This window comes from Trichomycterus rosablanca, chromosome 2, assembly GCF_030014385.1.
Source record: "Trichomycterus rosablanca isolate fTriRos1 chromosome 2, fTriRos1.hap1, whole genome shotgun sequence".
Classification (NCBI taxonomy): Eukaryota; Metazoa; Chordata; class Actinopteri; order Siluriformes; family Trichomycteridae; genus Trichomycterus; species Trichomycterus rosablanca.
The window spans coordinates 62,970,549-62,988,714 of NC_085989.1; the positions used below are offsets into that span (position 1 = coordinate 62,970,549).

General features: G+C 36.9%; 2 protein-coding genes across 2 annotated transcripts; one reads left to right on the plus strand and one right to left on the minus strand.

Annotated features, from left to right (window-relative positions):
• Positions 1 to 435: 435 nt before the first annotated feature.
• LOC134300311 (zinc finger protein 260-like) lies at positions 436 to 17,802 on the plus strand (the record flags this gene model as incomplete). The annotated part of the gene is made up of 3 exons (XM_062985034.1): positions 436 to 1,732; positions 10,837 to 10,849; positions 15,414 to 17,802. Coding segments are annotated over 3 exons (2,265 nt in total), but the record flags the coding sequence as incomplete, so codon positions are not given.
• Positions 4,768 to 8,839, minus strand: LOC134300238 (early boundary activity protein 2-like). The gene is made up of 7 exons (XM_062984950.1): positions 8,731 to 8,839; positions 8,534 to 8,635; positions 8,339 to 8,407; positions 8,046 to 8,160; positions 7,709 to 7,800; positions 5,511 to 5,721; positions 4,768 to 4,943 (listed from the first exon to the last, which is right to left on the minus strand). Exons 2-7 carry the CDS (start codon positions 8,585 to 8,587, stop codon positions 4,843 to 4,845), a joined length of 642 nt encoding a protein of 213 aa, XP_062841020.1. The 5' UTR covers positions 8,588 to 8,635; positions 8,731 to 8,839; the 3' UTR covers positions 4,768 to 4,842.
• Positions 17,803 to 18,166: the final 364 nt, after the last annotated feature.

Genomic DNA, 18,166 nt, shown 5'->3' on the forward strand with positions numbered 1-18,166 from the left:
TAATGTTATAAATGTATTTTATTATTTATAATGTTATAAATGTATTTTATTATTTATGATGTTATAAATGTATTTTATTATTCATAATGTTATAAATGTATTTTATTATTTATAATGTTATAAATGTATTTGATTATTTATAATGTTATAAATGTAGTTTATTATTTATAATGTTATAAATGTAGTTTATTATTTATAATGTTATAAATGTGGTTTATTATTTATAATGTTATAAATGTATTTTATTATTTATAATGTTATAAATGTATTTTATTATTTATAATGTTATAAATGTATTTTATTATTTATAATGTTATAAATGTATTTTATTATTTATAATGTTATAAATGTATTAAATTATTTTCTGCTTCAGAACTGAACAAGGATTTCTCCTGCTCCTCGTGTCCACGTTCCTCTACAACCCAAAATCACCTCCACAATCACATCAAGAGCTGCAACCATGATAAATATGATGATGCGCTGGTGAAGATTAAGACTGAACATGAGGATCTGACGCCCACCAGAAGCTCCAGTAATCAGCAAACGTCCTCTGGTACTGTCAGCATTAACACCTCTCTCAGTCCCACACAGGAAGAAGGAAACGTCTGCTCACAGTGTGGGAAGAGCTTCAGTACACGGAGGAATCTAAAAATACACCAGCGCATTCACACTGGAAAGAAACCTCATCAGTGCTCACAGTGTGGGAAGAGCTTTAGGTACCAGAGTAATTTCAAAATACACCAGCGCATTCACACTGGAAAGAAACCGTATCAGTGCTCACAATGTGGGAAGAGTTTTAATCAACAGAGTAATCTTAAAAAACACCAGCGCATTCACACTGGAGAGAAACCGTATCTGTGCTCACAGTGTGGAAAGAGTTTTAGGCGTCAAAGTTATCTCAAAGAACACCAGCGCATTCACACTGGAGAGAAACCGTTTCAGTGCTCACAGTGTGGAAAGAGTTTTACTCAACAGAGTAATCTCAAAGAACACCAGCGCATTCACACTGGAGAGAAACCGTTTCAGTGCTCACAGTGTGGAAAGAGTTTTTATCAACAGAATAATTTCAAAACACACCAGCGCATTCACACTGGAGAGAAACCGTATCACTGCTCACAGTGTGGGAAGAGTTTTAATCAACAGAGTAATCTCAAAGAACACCAGTGCATTCACACTAGAGAGAAACCGTATCAGTGCTCACAGTGTGGAAAGAGTTTCAAGCATCAATGTTATCTCAAAGAACACCAGCGTGTTCATACTGGAGAGAAACCGTATCAGTGCTCACAGTGTGGAAAGAGTTTTAATCGTCAAAGTCATCTTAAAAGACACCAGCTCATTCACACTGGAGAGAAACCATATCACTGCTCACAATGTGGAAAGAGTTTTAATCATCAGAGTGCTCTCAAAATACACCAGCGCATTCACACTGGAGAGAAATCGTATCAGTGCTCTCAGTGTGGGAAGACTTTTAATCAACAGAGTCATCTCAAAGAACACCAGCGCATTCACACTGGAGAGAAACCGTATCAGTGCTCACAGTGTGGAAAGAGTTTCAAGCATCAATGTTATCTTAACGAACACCAGCGCATTCACACTGGAGAGAAACCGTATCAGTGCTCACAGTGTGGAAAGAGTTTTAATCGTCAAAGTCATCTCAAAAGACACCAGCGCATTCACACTGGAGAGAAACCGTATCAGTGCTCACAGTGTGGGAAGAGTTTTAATCAACAGAGTGAACTAAAACACCAGTGCATTCACATTTTACAGAAATGATGCTCACAGTGTGGGAGCTGCTTTAGACACAAGTGTGACACATCAGATTGTACCAAACAGGCTAAAAAATAAAATATATGAATCCTCCCTGAGTGAGTGAGTAGATGAACAGATGTGGAGCACAGAGGTCACCACACTCCGGTGAAGAGATTGGATTTACCTCGACCGGTGGTAACGTTCAGAAGCAGACGATTCAAGTTGTCTGGTATCAGCTGTGTGAACTCTAGAACTTCCAACTTCCAAAACTTTTAAACTATTTCTGTTTCTGAAAAACTCTCCATTAAAATCTCCTACTTTGAATGACTGTGTTGCCTCTTTCAGCTCATATAGAGAGGTGTGGGGTGCAGGAGATGAACTTTCCTTAAGATCATGTGATGGAGTAAGTGCTGCCCACCATGCAGGTCACCTTGAACTCTTAATATCACTAACATAATAACAGAACTAAATCTAAATACTGATATATAGATTACACAGCTCTAATACACAGAGATCAATACAGATGTGATGTAAGCATGCAGTACATTAGTACATTAGTTCTTTAGACTTGTGTACAGGATACTGGTATAACATCATTCCTAACACTAGAGACGATAGATAAATGGTATAGTTATGGTACAGGAGGTTTTTGGTCTGTCGGTCCTGGATTCTGTAAATGTTCACTGTAAATAGTGCTACATTAATAAATTTCACTCGACTATTTACCGATGCTTTATTTAACCGACTGTGGGGAAGTGAAACACACGACGTTTGGACTTTTCTGCTCCACAGTAAACTGAACTTTAATACTTTTTAACTTTTTAACATGCTAACGTTTAAAGTTAAAGCATTGAGCTCTAACTGGAATTCTATATACAGCTATAATGAGAATATCAACATTTATTTCAGGTATGTTGGTATGTTGGTTATAAATTACTCCATATTGCTAATATAACAATAATTACTATTAGCATTGAGCGCTAACTGAAATTCTGTATACAGCTACATCAAGAATAGCAACAGTTACCTAAGGTGTGCTGGATCATTGGTTATAAATTACTCTATAGTGCTAATATAACAATAATTACACTCAGCATTGATCGCTAACTGAAATTCTGTGTTCAGCTACTCAGTTATGTTGGTACATTGGTTATAAATGACTCCATATTACTAATATAACAGTAATTACTATTAGCATTGATTGCTAACTAAAATTCTGTATACAGCTACATCCAGAATATCAACATTTACCTCAGATATGTTGGTACGTTGGTGAAAAAACTGCTCCATAGTGCCAATAAAACAATAATTACTATTAGCATTGAGTGCTAACTGAAATTCTGTGTACAGCTACATCAAGTATATCAACATTTATCTCAGGTGTGTTGGATCATTGGCCAAAAAAGTCTCCACATTGATGATATATAACTAGTAGCATTGATCGCTAACTGAAATTCAGTGTTCGGCTACATCAAGAACATCAACATTTACTTCAGTTCTGTTGGTACATTGGTCAAAAAAGTCTCCACATTGATGATATATAACTAGTAGCATTAATCGCTAACTGGAATTCTGTGTTCAGGTAGATCGAGAACATCAACATTTACTTCAGTTCTGTTGGTACATTGGTCAAAAAAGTCTCCATATTAATGATATATAACTAATTACATTTAACATTGATTGCTAACTGATATTCTGTATTTAAATATGTTGGGAATATCAACATGTTCCTCAGTTCAATGCATAAAGTCCTTTGATTGGCTTGGCTGGAAATATCAACCATCATAACCAGCATGACCAGTTTAGATGAGCATGAATCCACCCAGTTAGCATCATGATCTTCTCTAGGCTGGATTATTCATCAGGGTTTCATCTACAGAGTTTGTTACAGGATGAACCACAACATCAACACAGCAACAATATTTCATTGTTTAATAAATACAGGGTTGGTGATTATGATTCAGTGTAAGTGATTAAATATAGTAAATTATAATGAAGAGCACCGCGACCTTGATCAGGATTAATACAGCTGAATGAATGGATGGTGGTGATGTCAGCACTCACACTGCAATCCAGTAGGTGGCGCTAATGAACCTGAACATTATAAACCACCTCGATTCTAACAGAAGAAAGTTCAGCAGCTGGTGTGTTTGTACTAAAGTGAAACATCTGTAAGTAAAATATTGATCCATTTGTTTGTTACACTTTAATTATTAACTACATTCTGATTATTAATAAACTAGAGTTCATAATAAAACATCACTGTGAGGATTTGAGGAGATTTAACTCCAGTTTCATTTAAACACACTATTAGCTGCTATGCTAACTGTTAGCATCACGCATGATTCAGTACCGATGAACCGATTCATTTGAACCGACGAATCAGTTGATCGAAACATTCAGAGTTATTTTGAATATTTTGAAACGCATCACATTCCTTATGTTTAGGCTGATTCATGTATTTTGGAAATGTTTGATTGAATCAGTTTTAAGTTCGACTTAATAATTTAACTTTGGGCCACAAAACTGCTTCCACCAAACTCAAGACCCTAGTCAAAATATCCTATAGGAATCTTATTGGTTTTCTATCATATTTTGGAACCAATCCTATAGGAATCCTATTGGACATCTTATAGAAATCCTATTAAACATCCTATAGGAATCTTATTGGACATCTTATAGGAATCCTATTGGACATCCTATAGGAATCCTATTAAACATTCTATAGGAATCCTATTAAACATCTTGTAGGAATCCTATTGGACATCCTATAGATATTCTGTTGGATATTCTATGAGAAATGTTTTGGCCTCTAAATAGGAATCCTAATATTCTAATATGATTTTATCTAGGAATTTTATTTGATTTACAGATAAACATTTGAGAAATGCATATAAAAATCCCTGTATGTCTTATTATACCTTTTGTTTAAGAGTATTCTACATTAAAATTTCCCTGCTTAAATAAATAAACACTTATTAATTGGTAATTTAAACAATTTTATTATAATTAAGTAACAAACAGACAAACAATGATGCAAGCAAATAAATAAATTGACAGACAAAAAGGCAACAAAGGCTAGACAACAAAATCCTACATCTTTCTCGTCGCCATTTTACATTCATCTGCACACTTTTGGGAAATGGCTTGTTTGATTAGTCTAATATCTGTGCCAAATTTTTTCCTGATGTAGTCTGTAAAACAAAGAAACAACAAAAAACAACAAATAATTTTTATATTCATTTTAAACACCTCATTTTTAAAAGTGCTAATGTACTGTATGTTAGAAGGAATGATGATTGTGGTTTCTACCATCAACATCACGCAATGATACACTCATCCAATTTTTCAGAGCATTACAAGTCATTGGTTAACAATTTACAGCTGGTCTGTAGCAATGAAAGTAAATTAATATTTGAAAATTGATGCAAACAATTTACAAACCCTGTATAAAAGCAGGGATGGAACAGACTGTCACTGCACTCTCTACCACAGTATTGTATATTCAGCCTTCATAATGTCTACAGAAAGACATTTTAACAAAGAAACACAGAGCATTTGTAACTCCTAAGGGGCCATGATGTGGTAAATTCAGTTTTTCTACACCATGAAAAGATCAGTTTACATGCATTGAAATCTGAGATTATTTAGCATGTGATGCTCTAAAGACTGTGGTTTAAGCTATATACTGTAATGTTACTGTCAGCATTATATAAAACAAATATTTCCACTATAGTGTTTCCAGAAAATAATTAACTCACTTATTATGTCACACACTTTGTCTGGATCCAGCTGAGGTTTGGCCTCTCTTCCCCTAAAGGCGTTTGAGCACTTCCCTGTGTAGGTGTGTGTCGCCAACTTTCTTCTCCCAAAAACAGCCAGTAATAGATCTTTTGTTGATTTCTTTGGGTCTGTCCATTTTACATTTGCATACTGCTCAGAAGTGATTGCTGTGTTGGGTCCAATTTTAACCTAACAAAAATGACAATGTTTAGACATTCAACTAATTTAAAATGCCATTTTTATGTTGCCTTTACACATCTTAAGGCAGTGAAAAAGTACAAACCAAAAATGTTGCATACCATATAATCCAGAGAAGTAAATATCAAACACTTTCTGTGCATGATGGGAAATATGTACAAATATGTTACCCTAAGAACTAGATATTGGTCAGACAGACCATACGTACAATAGTACTTATGTACATGATTCTTATCAGGACTGGGTGAAACAAATCCTATGGCTGGGGTGGGGAAACAAGGGCCAGAGTCCAGCACAGTTTGCTGATTCTTCTGCTCTGACACCATAAATAACGTGTTCATTACCTGCTCAACTGACCCAGGTGTGCTTGGGCAGGAAAATCACCAAACTGACATAATCTGCCCTCTAAGACCATAGTACCCACTTCTGTCCTAAACATACTTTTACATCCCAAAATCAGAAGAAAAGTTGTGACAGTATGGAAAATGCAAATACAATAAAAACGCAGTGTTTTTTACATTTACCTTGACTTTTATTTTATTGCAGACAGTAGGAACCCAAGATATATTTTATGTTTTGTCTAATCAACTTGTTAATGTACCTCCATTCCTGCATTTTACACCTGCAACACATTTCAAAAAAGTTAGAACCGGGCAACAAAAGACTAGTAAAGTTGTGTAATGCTACAAAAAACATATTAGTTTAATTAATAACAGGGCAGTAAGATGATTTTGTATAAAAAGAGCATCCCAGAGCGACTGAGTCATTCAGAATTAAAGATGGGGAGGGGGTCACCACTCTGTAAAAGACTGGACAGGCAAATAGTGCAACAATTCAAGAAAAACATTTCTTAATTAAAATAGTAAAAAACTTGTGTATTTCATCAACTACAGTACATAATAAAAAGAACACTTTATAAAACTTATAAACTTTATAAACCCTTTCTAAATCATTATCTGTAAGCTTGGCACTGTATCCACAAATGCAAGTTAAAACTTTAACATGCAAAAGATGAAAACAGATATTAGCAAGATCCAGAAACACTACCACCTTCTCTTGGCCTGAGATCATTTAAGATGCACGGAGGCAAAGTGGAAAAGTGTCTTAAATGAACTCAAGCCCAGAGAACGTGGTGGTGTTTCTGTATCTTGCTAATATCTGTTTTTATCTTTTGCATGGTAAAGTTTTAACTTGTATTTGTGGATACAGTGACAAGCTCACAGACAATGGTTCACAGGTTTTGGAAAGTGTTCTTGAGTCCATTCAGTGATTTTCACTACAGAATCGGGTCTGTTTTTAATGCAGTGCTGCCTGAGGACCCAAATATCAGTCAGACAATACTGGTTTTCAGTCTTCTGTCTTACATATAGATATTTCTCCAGATTCTCTGAATCTTTTAATGATATTATGTACTGTAGATGATGAAACAGACAAGTATTTTATGTTGGGAAATGTTACTCTTCAACTTTTTGTCCACACAGTCTTTCACAGAGTGCTGAACCCCTCCCCATTTAATTCTGAAAGACTCAGTCACTCTGGCATGCTCTTTTTAAACCCAATCTTACTGCCCCTTATCAATTAAACTAATATGTTTTTGTAGCATTTACAACTTTACTAGTCTTTTGTTGCCCCGTCCCAACTGTTTTTGAAATGTGTAGCAGGTCTGAAATGCAGGAATTGATGTTTATTATTAAATAAAATAAAGTTGAGCAGATAAAACATAAAATATCTTGGGTTCATGCCAAAGTAAATGTAAGAAACACTGCATTTTAATTTTATTTGCATTTTCCATACTGTCCCAACTTTTCTGATTTGTGGTTGTAGTAAAAATTATGCTATCATATTCTTCCTTTCATCAACCACTAAAGTCATGCAACAATGCATTTTATTCTCAGAAAATGTATGTAAAGCATGTAATTTTCATCATGTTCAGAATTACTGTATAAACACAGACATACAATGATTTGTTTGTTTTTACCTGTGTGGGTAAGGTAGTTACAGTCTCATGTGTTTGCATTTTTTTATTATTATCTGGCGGTGGCAACACTTTCTCTGTCTCATGTGGGAGTACTAAGGGGATAAAAACAATGTTACCAGACTGTATAATTTTAACGATTAACAGTTTTTGAGTGATTATGACTTTTGTTAGAAAATGTTTGCAACAAAATATTATGTATAATTTAAAATATTAAACATAATTAAAATGACGGAATTATGAAAATAATCATGAAAATGTTGAGAATATGTCCAAGCGACTGAGAAAAACTGTATCAAAAACATTTTACCTCAAAATAATATATATATATATATATTACCTTTGCTTTCCACTCTAATGATCCTTTTCTCTATATTTTCAATTTTCTCCTTCATCCCCATTAGTATTTCTTTTAATTCTGAGAGTTGTTTTATCACTACTTTGGTATTGTGTGCCTGGGACAGACAGAAAGACAGACAGATTGATAAAAGTTAGTGATCATAAATTGTAAAATAGTAGAAAACAATTATAAACTGTCACCATTGTGATTATTTAATGTAAAGATATATGCATGCCGCAAAACACAAAGGAAAAAAATTAAATATTGACATGAGGTTAGGTGTGTTAGCTAACCTGAGATCCTGAATCACCAAAGGCACTAGGAGAACAAGGGCCAGCAGAATCAGATACACAAGAAGAACTCTAGAGTGAGAGAGAGAGATTATAAACTCTCAAAATATAGCAAAGAGTGTGTGAATAAGCAATCAGTAGCAGTGGCAAAATCATTAGACTAATATATCGTTTGTTGCTGTTGCAGGTATTTCCTACCTTTTGATTTACTTTATAATCCATTAGGATGGACTTTGACATTGTTCTGGCCATTTCTTTTTTTTTTTCCTTCCTTACTGTATTTGTTGGGAGGAATTCTTCCTGTACAACAAATAGATAACTACATTACTTTTTCTCTGCCATCCTGAAAGTGAATTGTAAAGCAGAGTTAGGTGGTAATCCATGTCAGTTCTTGCCTCATCCTCAGAGGTTGTAGCTGGCGAGAGGCGGATAGGTGGCCATTTTTGCCTCTGACCACGGCCACAAATTTCAGTATCCTTCGCAGAATTTTCCCTCTTTTCCAGAGTCTCTAAAATTTTCAGTAGGGCGGATCTACTTCCTTGAGAAACAAAACATACCATGTCACTGTTTCTTCTGAATTTAGGGAAATAAAAAAGGTTTTTTTTAAAGTAACTGTCTCTACTGTCCAGGAATGGCGTTCTACTAGATTTTTGAGCACTGCTGTGAGGATTTGATTGCATTCAGCAACAAGAGCGTTTGTGAGATCAGGATGTTGGATGATCACCATCCCACCTCATCCTCAACTCCCAAACACATCCCTATAGTATTTGCTAGAGCTCAATCATTCCAGAGAACACAGTTTCAAGGGGACATTTTACCTCTCTACCCCACACCAGATTTTATGCATAGTGCAAATAGGTTCATGGTTTCTCTGTTCCAGGGAGTCCTATACTATTGGTAATACTTCTCTACAGGGACTAGCTGTATGTGTTTATCTGTGTCCATAATGGGTCCAAATTAAAGTAGCTGAATCCAGAAGGAGTGTCTACAAACTTATGCAATTGTGTATATATAATTCTACACCACTTTCCAAATTATTATGCAAATTGAATTTAAGTGTCATTAAGATTGAATTTTTCAATTAAACTCATAGATGGTATTGTGTCTCGGGGCTCTTTGGATCACTAAAATCAATTTCAGCCAGGTGAGCCCAATTAAAGGAAAACTGCTTAAGAAAGATGTTCCACATTATTAAAGAGGCCTCAGCTTTCAAGCAATATAGGAAAGAAAAAGGATCTCTCTGCTGCCGAAAAGCATCAAATAGTGCAATGCCTTGGACAAGGTATGAAAACATTTGATATTTCACGAAAACTTAAGCCTGATCATCATACTCTGAAGAGATTTGTGGCTAATGCAGAGCATAAACAGGTTCCTGCAGATAAAGGCAGAATGAGGAAGGTTTCTGTCAGACAAATTCATCAGATTAAGAGAGCAGCTACTAAAATGCCATTACAAACCAGCAAACAGGTATTTAAAGCTGTTGGTGAATCAGGAGTCCCACGAACCTCAAGGTGTAGGATCCTCCAGAGGCTTGCAGTTGTGCATAAACCTACTATTCGGCCACCCCTAACAAGTGCTCACAAGCAGAAACGGTTGCAGTGGGCCCAAACATATATGGAGACTAATTTTCAAACATCATTATGAGTGCCGTGCAACCCTGGATGGTTCATATGGATGGAATAGTGGATGGTCACCATGTCCCAACAAGGCTGCGATGTCAGCAAGGGGGTGAAGGAGTCATGTTTTGGGCCTTTAGGGTCCCTGAAGGTGTGAAAATTACCTTGGCAAAGTATATAGAGTTTCTGACTGACCACTTTGTACCATGGTACAAAAAGAAGAACCGTGCCTTCTGCAGCAAAATCATCTTCATGCATGACAAATCTCGTGCTGCAAAGAATACCTCTGTGTCATTGGCTGCTATGGGCATAAAATGAAAGAAACTCGTGGTGTGGCCACCATCCTCCCTGACCTTAACCCTATTGAGAACCTTTGGAGTATCCTCAAGCAAAAGATCTATTATGGTGGGAGGCAGTTCACATCAAAACAGCAGCTCTGGGAGGCTATTCTGACATCCTGCAAAGAAATTCAAGCAGAAACTCTCCAAAAACTCACAAGTTCAATGGATGCAAGAATTGTGAAGGTGATATGAAAGGGGTCCTATGTTAACATGCAACTTGGCCTGTTAAGATGTTTTTGATTGAAATATCTTTTAATTTCAGTGAATGTGACCTCTTAATGCTGCCAATTCAACAAATGACTATTTTCAGTTCTTTACAACCTATAAAAAGTTGGAAACTCTGTTGTGCATAATAATTTGGAACAGTGCATTTTGAGTTTTTTTATTTTTGAAAAAAAAAATACTGTTATCATTGGGAGGTTTGTTCAATAAAATTCGATTTATACTCTAACGGTTGATGACTTGAAAATTATACTGACTGTACGATCATTTAGGAAAATCAGAGAAAAATATCAATTGCATAATAATTTGGAACTTGGTGTAGTGTGCCTACTTCAGTTCTTACTTTGGGTGAGTGTACTGATGTACTGATGAAATTCACTAACCTTTTTGTAGAATTTCTGCTGGGCTTGTTTCATCGCCATAAAATACATCACATATTGAACCCACTGAACAAATTCCATTTGCGATTTTTTTTATAGGCAAAACATCCCACGTAGGTGGATCTTCTATCCACTGTATTAGCATATAGGCCATATAGGCATATAGGCTCTGGAATAAGAGAGAGGGACACACAAACACACACATGCACATGCTTGTGAGCACTCAGTGAGACTTATGAAATAAAAGTAGAATAGTAAAAATATTTTTATACAGGTGTTTACTAATTAACAATAACTTTTTCTTAAATGTATGTGTATAAACTATAAATTGATATTAATGAAGTGGCCAGTCAGTGTGTGTGTATGTATATATATATACAGTGGTTGGACAATGAAACTGAAACACCTGGTTTTAGACCACAATAATTTATTAGTATGGTGTAGGGCCTCCTTTTGCGGCCAATACAGCGTCAATTCGTCTTGGAAATGACATATACAAGTCCTGCACAGTGGTCAGAGGGATTTTAAGCCATTCTTCTTGCAGGATAGTGGCCAGGTCACTACGTGATGCTGGTGGAGGAAAACGTTTCCTGACTCGCTTCTCCAAAACACCCCAAAGTGGCTCAATAATATTTAGATCTGGTGACTGTGCAGGCCATGGGAGATGTTCAACTTCACTTTCATGTTCATCAAACCAATCTTTCACCAGTCTTGCTGTGTGTATTGGTGCATTGTCATCCTGATACACGGCACCGCCATTGGATGCACATGGTCCTCCAGAATGGTTCGGTAGTCCTTGGCAGTGACGCGCCCATCTAGCACAAGTATTGGGCCAAGGGAATGCCATGATATGGCAGCCCAAACCATCACTGATCCACCCCCATGCTTCACTCTGGGCATGCAACAGTCTGGGTGGTACGCTTCTTTGGGGCTTCTCCACACCGTAACTCTCCCGGATGTGGGGAAAACAGTAAAGGTGGACTCATCAGAGAACAATACATGTTTCACATTGTCCACAGCCCATGATTTGCGCTCCTTGCACCATTGAAACCGACGTTTGGCATTGGCACGAGTGACCAAAGGTTTGGCTATAGCAGCCCGGCCGTGTATATCGACCCTGTGGAGCTCCCGACGGACAGTTCTGGTGGAAACAGGAGAGTTGAGGTGCACATTTAATTCTGTCGTGATTTGGGCAGCCGTGGTTTTATGTTTTTTGGATACAATCCGGGTTAGCACCCGAACATCCCTTTCAGACAGCTTCTTCTTGCGTCCACAGTTAATCCTGTTGGATGTGGTTTGTCCTTCTTGGTGGTATGCTGACATTACCCTGGATACCGTGGCTCTTGATACATCACAAAGACTTGCTGTCTTGGTCACAGATGCGCCAGCAAGACGTGCACCAACAATTTGTCCTCTTTTGAACTCTGGTATGTCACCCATAATGTTGTGTGCATTGCAATATTTTGAGCAAAACTGTGCTCTTACCCTGCTAATTGAACCTTCACACTCAGCTCTTACTGGTGCAATGTGCAATTAATGAAGATTGGCCACCAGACTGGTCCAATTTAGCCATGAAACCTCCCACACTAAAATGACAGGTGTTTCAGTTATTTTGTCCAACCCCTGTATATATATATATATATATATATATATATATATATATATATATATATGTATATATATATATATAGACACATATATAGGACACATACATAGGATGTGTCTTTTCGAATTAACAAATGAGAAGCTACTCACTGCATCAGTTAAGGTTAAATAACTTGTTGCCAGCTGAAACATAATCACCCATGCAGTAATTATCCAATGGGAGGCTCTTACCTATTTGCTTAGTTAAATCCAGTTAAAACCTTTTTTTTGGCCAGGCAAAAGCGAATGCATGCCGTAATCAAAGCTAAAGGCGGTCCAACCAAATATTAGAGTGTGTGACCTTTTTTTTGGCCAGGCAGTGTATATCGTATATATAATATATACATATGTATATACATATTCTGAAATCGCTTTGTCAAGAACTCTTAATTCAATTGATTGCTAATATACTATATTTAAAAAAGAAGCCGTTGTGAAAGTTATGGTGCATAAAATGATATATTTTTTCCAATTTTAATGTGTATTTACAGAAATGAGCCAAGCTTTGATGCCAGCTACATGATTTTCTGTGAGAAAGTTTCTGTCAGATGGAAAAAAGAAAGAGGCACTGGCAGAATTAATTAGACACTGTCTGAAAAGTAAAATGTGTGCCCCTTCGCCTGTCGGCAATGGATGGCACCTTGAGGATGGAGAGCTAACAGTGACCTGGATGACTAAAAATCCTGCCCCTGAAAGTGTGTTGCAGGTAGTCCACTGCAGTTGTAAGCAAGGCAAATGTGAGACAGGAAGATGTTCCTGTATGTCTGCAAGACTATGTTGTACCGATTTATGTCAATGCCAAAATTGTGCAAATGTTTCAAAGGAATCGGAAGAAAGAGCTACATGGGATAATGACTCTGATGATAGTGACATGGAGGAATTATCGTGATGAGTAAGAGATGCACTGTGTTACCCAGGAGATGGACTGCACCATGGCAATCTATGTGGTCAGGCACAGGGTGGCTAAGAGGGTGACTTACAAGGTGACAGGATTGGAGAGTTAGAACACCTGGTTGTTCCAGCTACATTCCAGTACTAAATGCTAGAAGGAGTCATGGTGTGACATTACCACATGTTGGAATGTTATGTATGAACTGATTTTAAGTTGTATTGCATATATTGCAGAATTCTCCATTTTTGCCATTATTCAAAACTAAAGGGGTTGAGTAACGAATTGACCAATTTCAACCATCTTGAACAAAAGTGTATTTTTTGTGTTTCCTTCCTCTGAATACCCAGTCATTACTGACAATTTTGATGTGTAAAACATCAGTGTTTTGCAAAATTTGGCATGTGTATGTATGTTTTTATTTAGTGCCAGTTTCTGAAGATCAACCATATTTTGTTCAAATTTGCCATATTGTATGGTCTGATTCCACACTTGAGCATACTAATGCATGAATACTTGTCTTTGATGTTTAGGTACATGTATGAATGTCAGTTTGAGATATATTTTGTGTTATTAAACTAAATATGAATAAAGTTAGAAGCAAAACCAGCAGCATATAATTTTCGTTTTTTCAATTTTACATTTATATACATTTATGGGCTGTGAAAAAAAAAACTGCAGGATATTTTGTGGAGAACTTTTAACACAAAGTCTGTAACGGCATTGTCTATGCAAAAATGCAGTTAAAAAGTAGTGCCCAGACGTGGGAACAAAAATCACTTTCTAGGCACTTTTTCCCAGTTCACCTTATGGCCTAAAAGCAATTTTACAGAATCCAGGACAGACAGACCAAAAACCTGCAAAAGCAGCAGAGGGCGACAGTGGCAGGAACAATTTCCTTAAAATTACAGGACTAAACCTTGAGAGGAACCAGACTTGGCAGGGATCTCCATCCTCCCTGGGTGGCCACTCCACTCTGTTTTCTCTCTGTACCACATTCCACTTGACCCCACATATTGAAACTTGTCTACTTTCATCACCTCAATTCCTTTTTCTACCCTTTGTGCCACCCTCCCTTTCATTCATGCAGATTCACTCCTGCTAACTGTTGTTCCACTTCTCTCCAGTGCTCACCTCCATCTCTCCAGGCTCAACTTAACCTGCTCACTTCTCCAGCTACAGATCACAGTGTCATCAGCAAACATCATATTCCTTTCTGACCTCGTCTGTCAGTTTCAAATTCCTCAAACCCCAGTTCCTCTCATACACCTTTTATTTGCCCTCACCACATTATCTTGTACTCCTGCCTCTTTGTCTCTCTGGAGATTCCAGTTCTTTTTTTTACTAACAGTCTTTATTATTTATAATGTTATAAATTTATTTTATTATTTATAATGTTATAAATGTATTTTATTATTTATAATGTTATAAATGTATTTTATTATTTATAATGTTATAAATGTATTTTATTATTTATAATGTTATAAATGTATTTTATTATTTATAATGTTATAAATGTAGTTTATTATTTATAATGTTATGAATGTATTTTATTATTTATAATGTTATAAATGTATTTTATTATTTATAATGTTATAAATGTGTTTTATTATTTATAATGTTATAAATGTGTTTTATTATTTATGATGTTATAAATGTGTTTTATTATTTATAATGTTATAAATGTATTTTATTATTTTTTACTTCAGAACTGAACAAGGATTTCTCCTGCTCCTCGTGTCCACGTTCCTCTACAACCCAAAATCACCTCCACAATCACATCAAGAGCTGCAACCATGATAAATATGATGCGCTGGTGAAGATTAAGACTGAACATGAGGATCTGACGCCCACCAGAAGCTCCAGTAATCAGCAAACGTCCTCTGGTACTGTCAGCATTAACACCTCTCTCAGTCCCACACAGGAAGAAGGAAACGTCTGCTCACAGTGTGGGAAGAGCTTTAAGTACCAGTGTCATCTCAAAAGACACCAGCGCATTCACACTGGAGAGAAACCGTATGAGTGCTCACAGTGTGGGAAGAGTTTTAATCAACAGAGTGGTCTCAAAACCCACCAGCGCATTCACACAGGGGAGAAACCGTATCAGTGCTCACAATGTGGGAAGAGTTTTGATCGATTAAGTAATCTCAAAACCCACCAGCGCATTCACACTGGAGAGAAACCATATCAGTGCTCACAGTGTGGGAAAAGTTTTAATGTACAGTGTCATCTTAAACGACACCAGCGCATTCACACTGGAGAGAAACCGTATCAGTGTTCACAGTGTGGGAAGAGTTTTAATACAAAAAGTATTCTTAGCAAACACCAGCGCATTCACACTGAAGAAAAACCATATCAGTGCTCACAGTGTGGTAAGAGATTTAATGCACAGGGTCATCTCAAAGAACATCAGCGCATTCACACTGGAGATAAACCGTATAAGTGCTCACAGTGTGGAAAGAGTTTTAATCAACAGAGTGCTCTCAAAATACACCAGCGCATTCACACTGGAGCAAAACCATATCTGTGCTCAGAGTGTGGGAAGAGTTTTAATCAACAGAGTGCTCTCAAAAAACACCAGCGCATTCACACTGGAGTGAAACCGTATCCGTGCTCACAGTGTGGGAAGAGTTTTAATCAACAGAGTGCTCTTAAAATACACCAGCGCATTCACACTGGAGAGAAACCATATCTGTGCTCACAGTGTGGGAAGAGTTTTAATCAACAGTGTGCTCTCAAAACCCACCAGCGCATTCACACTGGAGAGAAACCATATCAGTGCTCACAGTGTGGAAAGAGTTTTAATGAACAGGGTAATCTCAACAAACACCAGCGCATTCACACTGGAGAGAAACCGTATCAGTGCTCACAGTGTGGAAAGAGTTTTAATGAACAAAGTAATCTCAACAAACACCAGCGCGTTCACATTTTACAGAAATGATGCTCACAGTGTGGGAACTGCTTTGCTCATTTATCAACATTTAGACACAAGTGTGACACATCAGATTGTACCAAACAAGCTAAAATAAAAAATATATATAAATCCTCCCTAAGTGAGTGAGTGTTGGGGAGAAAAGGTTAGCAATTAATTCATTATACTGTGTAATTAACAGCTAATAATCCATTACAGGGCACCACTGTCAGTTTTAAAGGGAAATTACCAGGAAATCCAGATTTATAACAGATCAGTCACTTCCTGTTAGAGTAAAGTTTGTTAGGTCGATTATTTCTCTCACTCAGGGAATCAAACTCACAGCACTAAATTCTAAATCATTAAAATATCATAACACATACAATAACATTTAATAAGTACATAGTCATAATAAAAGTATCTGTAGGTAAAACTATTACTGAAACAGGTCTGCACACACAAAGGTCATCACACGCTGTGCAATGACCTTGGTTGGATAGGTTGAATTTTCTACACACAGCCGAATAGGAACTTTACCTTGACAGAATTACTGTGTTGCCTCATTTCAACTCACTTAGAGAGGTGTGGCGTGCAGGAGATGAACTTTCCTTAAGATCACGTGACGAAATAGGTGCTGCCCATCATGCAGGTTACCCACTTGTGGTCAGACTTTTGGTGTAGGATGTTATTTTTATTTTCTTGATTATGGGTTAGTCTCCAGTTTTAGTGCATAGACTTCACATAGTCCTTTTCAACCAGAAAGTTGGTTCTTGAAATGGTTCCATTCGGGCTTCTTAGAACTCTGGTGATACTTAGAGAAACAGACTGTGTTTACACCAGTTTTTCATTGAACCGATGATGTGTCTTCAACGGAGGGCTCTGCACAATGGCAGTAAACAGTAGTAACAAGATGGCGGAGAACGTTTGTGCTGTTGTTTAAGACAGGCAAGCCTACTGACACGGTCAGGGTCATTCTAACCTGCTTCAATAAACTGTTTTTACATGTTGACACAGATGTTACTTGTATAACTTATTGAGCATGCATCAACTTGTATAACTTGTCTTCACATACAGCAGTTGCTACAGTTCGGGCAAATGGTCACCTGTTTATTTGTAGTAGATATTGGAGTGTGTTTGCGTCAGTGGAAGCGTGGGTGTTTGGTCAACGCACAAACTTTTCTACTCATGCAAAAAGACGCTTAGCGCACACACTCAAGTTTGATATAGAAATTAGGGGTCCTAGAACTGCCCAGGATTTTTCCTGATCAGTTACTGCCAAGACTTCACGGGCCTCCCAGTCTAGAGGTGGCAGGATGATCATTTAAAGAGCTGATTGGTGAGGTTTTTTCCCTTTTGCTATGTGTTGCATGGATTAATATTGTTATGGTCACTTCTTTGTCATTTATGTATTTTCCTTGCTGTTGCTTGTTTGATAATGAAATATATTCTTTACACCAATACACATTGAACATTAATTCCTAAAAGCTTCTGTCCTGTTTTAGATAAATAATAAAAAAATTTAGATATTTGTTTTACTCAAGCAAAACAGTATGCAAGTGTGTGTGTGTGTATGTGCATGTACGTTTGTGTTTGTGAAAAATCTTCATTGCAAAATGAGCTCCCCGATGACAGGGTCCTGCTAAAATGATCCAGTAGACAAATAAATGTAACTACAAAGTATTATTTCTGGATACTCCTAAGAAACTGGACACTTACCATATTGAGAATTAAAGAAGTTTCAACGGCTTGGTAAAGCCTTTTCCCAAGGGGGAGTGGAATGTGACAGACGTGATGTCAGTGTCATTATGGTCTAACATAGTTCCAGCCT